At 42.6% G+C, this 6722-nt stretch overlaps 1 protein-coding gene across 1 annotated transcript; it reads right to left on the minus strand.

The window, feature by feature from the left end:
- Positions 1-627: 627 nt before the first annotated feature.
- On the minus strand, positions 628-2014 carry foxl2l (forkhead box L2-like). Its single transcript, XM_073032538.1, has one exon. It carries the CDS (start codon positions 1953-1955, stop codon positions 1125-1127), a length of 831 nt encoding a protein of 276 aa, XP_072888639.1. The 5' UTR covers positions 1956-2014; the 3' UTR covers positions 628-1124.
- Between the last annotated feature and the right edge of the window lie 4708 nt (positions 2015-6722).

The following is a 6722-nucleotide window of genomic DNA, read 5'->3' on the forward strand; positions in this document are numbered from 1 at the left end:
TCATAAATTCGTTGTGAAAATAACTTGATCACAAAATTTCGGAGTATTATGTAAAAAAAATACAATTTAAACTCCTGTACTGCAGGTCAACACGAAGGGCCTAGCTCTATGTTGTAGGACCGTAACTCGACGGCAGGTTTAATGAATTAACCTTCTGTCAAACACTTGTACATTTCCGCTGCCCTCCACTTTAACGACGGACTCATTTCTACCAATCTTTTGCAAACTGTTCGAAGCACAGACTAGACGTTTAAAGATCAGTGCTAGAATTTCACGCGTAAATGGCCACAAATGAACTAAATACGAGAAGGTGGAAATGTAAGCGGAAACGTTTCTTTGTTGTATGAGGTCGGCTCAAAGAGACACCCGAATAGTAACCAGCCTCCAGAAAAGAGTGCGTTCCTGTTTGATTTGTGAATAAGATTATTCACACATGTCTTAGTTTAATGAAACCGCAAGTTGTCGAATGGTGGAAACATATCTTTAGCTCAATTAACCGAGTTCTTTCGAAAATTCAAGTTGACTGTTAACTTACGTGCTGGCGACAAGTATTCTAGTTCGTTATCTGCTGCCTTCAACGACGTACATATAAAAATTACTGACAATAGTATTCTCAGAAAACATTTATTTTAACAAAAATATATACAAAAGTGCTATCCTTGACGACACTTGGCATTGGTCCAAAACCTTCATTCGTTAGAACTTCGATAACCATTTTAAACATTGGATCACTTTCTTAAAGAAAAATCTTTTTTTTGGTACATGCTTTTGAATTACTAAATATAGAACGTTTTGATCCGCAAATTACAGAACAAGAAAACGCCAACAATTTTAAGCACTGTTTAGACACATAAACCCTGTAACAATCTCAAATAACAAACGCTTGATATTTTTTAATAGTCCACCTTTCCGCTTTGGTACCAAAAACTTTAACATCCCAGACCCGGCGACAGCCTTGGACTAAATACTTGGGATGTTGAGTCCATTTAGTTATTTTTCCCCCCAAAAACAAAATGCATCAAAGTTTGCAAACCGGGAAACAATTCAAGTTTTCTTTTTGGCACTTTCAAAGAACATGTCTTACCATCGCCACTAATCTTTTTTTAAAAAAAAGTCTTGTAAGGTTATATATCCATTCTGCTGGTCACTGGTCCGTATTCCCAGTAGGAACAGTGTACGACAGGCATGTCCGGCTGCCGAGCACATGATAGCTGATAACCGGTGCTCGCTGCGCGAGTCCCCGGGGCCACCTGTTGATTCATGCCGTTGTAAGTGTTGGCGGAAGCCGGCATTATAGGTAAGCTCTGCATTCTCGGGTACGCGCCGTAGGACGAGGCAAGTCCATTCATCTGCACCGGGCTGACGCTCCCATTCGCCGCCTGACACGACTGGTGGTAGGTGACGGGCGCACTTGACCCGCCTTGCCCCATCGACCACGAATTGGCCCCGAAGGGAGACTGCAGGTACTTGGGAGTCTGGTAATAAAATGGGTCCGTGTAATTCACGCACGGTTTCGCGGGCAGAAACGGAGATGGAGATGTTCTGTACGGCCGCTTAATCCTCCTCCTCCTTCTGTAGTTCCCTTTGTCGAACATATCTTCGAAAGCGGGGTCCAAGGTCCAATAATTCCCTTTCCTCTCTCCCCCTCCTTCTCTGGGGACTTTAACAAAACACTCGTTCAGACTGAGGTTGTGCCGGATGCTATTTTGCCAACCTTTCTTGTTCTTTTCATAGTAAGGGAACTTGGCGACGATGTACTGGTAGATACCATTCAGGGTGAGCCTCTTCTCCTGGCTCTCCTTGATCGCCATCGCAATTAAAGCGACGTAGGAGTACGGGGGCTTCTGCGATGGGTCAACTTTCTCCATAGACTCCTTGTCTCCAATCCTGACCAAGACAGACTCGTCGCCGATGCCGTCGGGATCGTAGGTCTCCTTGTCGTGAAAGCTTTCCATGGCTGTGGGCTTGAGATGCAAGAAATCCAGAGAACAGCACAGCCTTCCCGATCGGCATCCAACCCAGCCCCGTTCTGAGAACTCTCTACCCCGGCCGGAACCTTCTCTCCTCCCCCTGCTCTCTCAATGGCGGAGCTCTGATTTAAATATGACCAATTGTGAGATTCCCCTAGGGTTAATCTGAGGTCACAATAACCCGCAGCCGAGATATCGAAACATCATTCTCCCCACCTCCTTCCAACAGTAAAAGAGGGTGAGAATAAGACCAGTTAAACTGGATAAAAGTAATTTTACAACCTGACAGCGGCAAGCTCGGGTGTGAATCTTCCTTGTGTCGTTTTTAGCACAATTAACGAGAAAAGCAATTGAATGCCACCTTTACATCCCCAAAATCTACGCACGCAACCAATCTACCGAAATAGGCTATCTTATGCCATGGAGTCATATATAGAACACAGAAGTAGACCCTTCGGCCCATCTCAGAATCATATCAGAAACAGGCTAGTATCACTGGCATATGTCCTGATATTTGTTGTTTTTGCGGCTGCAATACATTGAAATACATCATAATAAAAATGAGAATTACAGTAAGGATACAGAGCCTATAAAAAGTATTCACCCCTCCCCCCCAGGAAGTTTTCATGTTTTATTGTTTTACGACATTGAATCACAGTGGATTTAATTTTCTTGTATCCATCTCCTGACTTGAGCATCTTAATAACCTTTTCGCGGAATTTCTTGGAGGGTTCTTTTGTCTTCCTGGTTTAGTTTTTGCCAGGATACTGACTCACCAGCAGTTGAACCTTCCAGTTACGGGTGTATTTTTACTACAATCAATTGAAACACCTTGACTGCACACAGGTCTCCATTTAACTAATTATGTGACTTCTAAAACCAATTGGCTGCACCAGTGACGATCTGGTGTGTCATATTAAAGGGGGATGAATACTTATGCAATCAATTATTTTGCATTTTATATTTGTAATTAATTTAGATAACTGTGTAGAGATCTCTTTTCACTTTGACACAAAAAGTTCTTTCCTTTTGATCAGTATCAAAAAAAGCCGAATTTAATCCACTGTTATTCAATGTTGTAAAACAATAAAACATGAAAACTTCCGGGGGTGGGGGGAACTTTTTGTTGGCACTGTATATGTCTATATATCTTAAATAGTTAAGTTAAATCGGTACTGCAAAAAAGTAGTGAGGTGGTGTTCATGAGTTCAATGTCCATTCAGAAATCTGATGGCAGAGGGGAAGAAGCTTTTCCTGCATTGTTGAGTGAGTGTCTTCAGGCTCTAGTACCTCCTCCTTGATGGTAGCAATGAGAACAGGGCATAAGCTGGGTGATGGGCATCCTTAATGACTGAGGCATCGCTCCATGAAGATGTCCTGGATGTTACAGAGGCTAGAGCCTATGATGGAGCTGATTAAGCTTACAGCTCTGCAGCTTATTTTGATCCTACGGGGTACACCTCCATACCAGATGGTGATGTAGCCATTTAGAATGCTCTCTATGGTACATCTGTAGAAAGTTGTGAGTGTTTTTTGGTGACCTATGAAATCTCCTGAAACTTCTAATGAAATATAGCCATGGTCATGCCTTCTTTGAAGTGGCATTGCTATGTTGGGTCCAGTTTGATCCTCAGCAATATTGACAGCTAGGAACTTGAAATTGCTCACTCTCTCCACTTCTGATTCTTCTATGAGGACTGTTGTGTGATCCCTCATCTTACAAGTCCACAATCAGCTCTTTGGTCTTACTGATGTTATGTGCTGTGACACCACTCAACTAGCTGATATATCTTGCTCCTGTATGCCCTCTCGTCACCATCTAAAATTCTGCTATGAATAGTTCTACCACCAGAAAATGTATAGATGGCAAATGAGGTGTGCCTAGCCACATGATTTGCACCGAACCATTAATCTGTCTAGTCCCATCGACCTGCATCCAAACCATAGCTCTCCATACCCCTCCCATCCATGTACGTATCCAAATACTGGATTTATAAGTATTTACAATTTACTGTTTATTTATTGTATTTTAAACTATTATTGTGTTCTTTATCTCATTGTATTTTTGTGCTGCATCGGATATGGAGTAACAATTCTTTTCATTCTCCTTTACACTTGTGTAAGGAAATGAACCATCTACGCACATCAGATTGTTGGAGAAAATACTGACTTGGTTAAATGTTCAGTTAAACTTCATTTAAACTTCCTGTGTGGCTAGTAACAATCTCTTCTTGTCAACACTGCCACTGCCTCTGGCTCTACACCACTGGCACTGTTTCCAGCAAAAGTCAGACTCAATGTAAGCTTATTGTCAGGAACATATATGTTACCATAAACTACCTTGAGATTCATTTTCTTGCAGGCATTTTCAGGAAAATAAACAAATACAATAGAATTAATGAAAATCTATACATAAAGGCTAAAAAACAACCGAAGTGCAAAACAAACCAATTAAATAATAAATAATATTGAGAACGTGAGGTGTAGAGTCCTTGAAAGTGAGTCCCTAGGTTATGGAATCAGTTCAGAGTTGAGATGACTGACGTTATCCATGCTGGTTCACAAGCCTGATGGTCGAAGGGTAATAGTTGTTCCTGAACCTGGATGTGTGGGACCTCGGGCTTCTGTACCTCCTTCCTGATGGCTGTAGTGAGACAAGAATTGACTTGGATGGTTGGGGTCCCTGATGACAGATGCTGCTTTCTTGCGACAGTGCTCCATGTAAATGCGCTCGAGCCAGCTCACCACCTTTGAACAGGGTACAGAGTGTCCACCCAGCTTCTGCGACAGGTACAAAAAATGTGATGAAATTATATACTTAGAGGTTCAAAGTAAATGTATTATCAAAGTAAACTTAATGCCACCATCTACTATCCTGAGATACATTTTCTTGTAGGCATTCACAGTAAGACAAAGAACACAAGGGAATCAATGTAAAGCTGCACCCAAACGGAGATGGACAAACAACCAATGTGCAAAGACAAAAAGAAAAGCAGAATAATAACAATAAATAAATAACGACATTACATTGAGAACGAAAGTGAGTTCATAGGCTGTGGAATCAGTTCAGAGTTGAGAGGAGTGAAGTTATCCACACTGGCTCAGGAGTCTAATGGTTGAAGGGTAGTAACTGTTCCTGACCCTGGTAGTGTGGGTCCTAAGGCTCCTGTACCTCCTTCCTGATGGTTGAGGGGTAATAACTGTTCCTGACCCTGGTAGTGTGGGTCCTAAGGCTCCTGTACCTCCTTCCTGATGGTTGAGGGGTAATAACTGTTCCTGACCCTGGTAGTGTGGGTCCTAAGGCTCCTGTACCTCCTTCCTGATGGTTGAGGGGTAATAACTGTTCCTGACCCTGGTAGTGTGGGTCCTAAGGCTCCTGTACCTCCTTCCTGATGGTTGAGGGGTAATAACTGTTCCTGACCCTGGTAGTGTGGGTCCTAAGGCTCCTGTACCTCCTTCCTGATGGTTGAGGGGTAATAACTGTTCCTGACCCTGGTAGTGTGGGTCCTAAGGCTCCTGTACCTCCTTCCTGATGGTTGAGGGGTAATAACTGTTCCTGACCCTAGTAGTGTGGGTCCTAAGGCTCCTGGATCTTCGTCCTAATGGCTGTAGTGCGAAGACAGTGTAGCTTGAACGGTAGTGATCCTGGTTGATGGATGTGCTTTCTTGAGCCACAGCACTGCCTTTGTACAGGGTACAGAGTATCCACCTGGCTCCCATGACAAAGTACAAAAAAAGGTGTTGAAATTATATAGTTATAATATAAAAATAAAGGGATTAAATTATATATTTAAATGCTTGCAACATTTGTAATGAGGGATATAGATACATTAATGACACTGATAGAAGTTAGTTGGTAAGTTATCAATAAATGGATGAAAGGTGAACAAAGCTGAATATTCAGCACTTGATATTTTGGAATGAAAAGGGGGAAAAAAAAGGGAAAATGGGGGCTAGTGCCAGAAGTAAGGAATGGGATCAGTACAGTGGTTTAAAAAAAATGGTTTTGGCTTTCACAGAGATGAGGAGGAATTTCTTTAGCCAGAGGGTGGTGAATCTGTGGAATTCATTGCCACAGATGGCTGTGGATGTCAAGCTATTGGGTATATCTGAAGCTGAGGTTGATAGGCCCTTTATTAGTAAAGGTGTCAAAGGTTACAGGGACATGGCAGGAGAATGGGACTAAGAGGGATAATAAATCAGGCATGATGGAATGGCGGATCAGGCTCGATGAGCTAAATGACCCAATTCTGCTCCTTTCACCTAATGGTCTTGCTTGGCTCAATGGGTGATGCCGCAGTATTTGAATCAGGTTGTGTTCAGCTATAAAGCAGGAAAATGCTATGTCGGAGTTATTCATTGCTAACGGATCATTGGACATGGCTTAAATTGGGAAATTAAAGAGCATGGAACAGGTTGAAAGTCATTGTTATGGGGTCTTTAATCTTCGCGAGGAGCATTAGGTGGACAACAAATCCATAAAATGCTTTTCCAGATCAATATGTTCAGGAAATCACCACATGTTGGGGTGGCATGGTAGCGTAGTGGTTAGCGTAACACTTTACAGTACCGGTGACCTGGGTTCAATTCCTACTGCTGCTTGAAGGGAGCTTGTACATTCTCCCCGTGGCTGGGAGGTTTCCTCCAGGTGCTCTGGTTTCCTCCCACATTCCAATGATGTAAGTGTTAGTAGGTTCATTGGTTACATGGGTGCAATTGGGCAGAGCAGGCTCGTTGGGTCGAAGGGCCTGT

This window comes from Hemitrygon akajei, chromosome 29 (assembly GCF_048418815.1).
Source record: "Hemitrygon akajei chromosome 29, sHemAka1.3, whole genome shotgun sequence".
NCBI lineage: Eukaryota > Metazoa > Chordata > Chondrichthyes > Myliobatiformes > Dasyatidae > Hemitrygon > Hemitrygon akajei.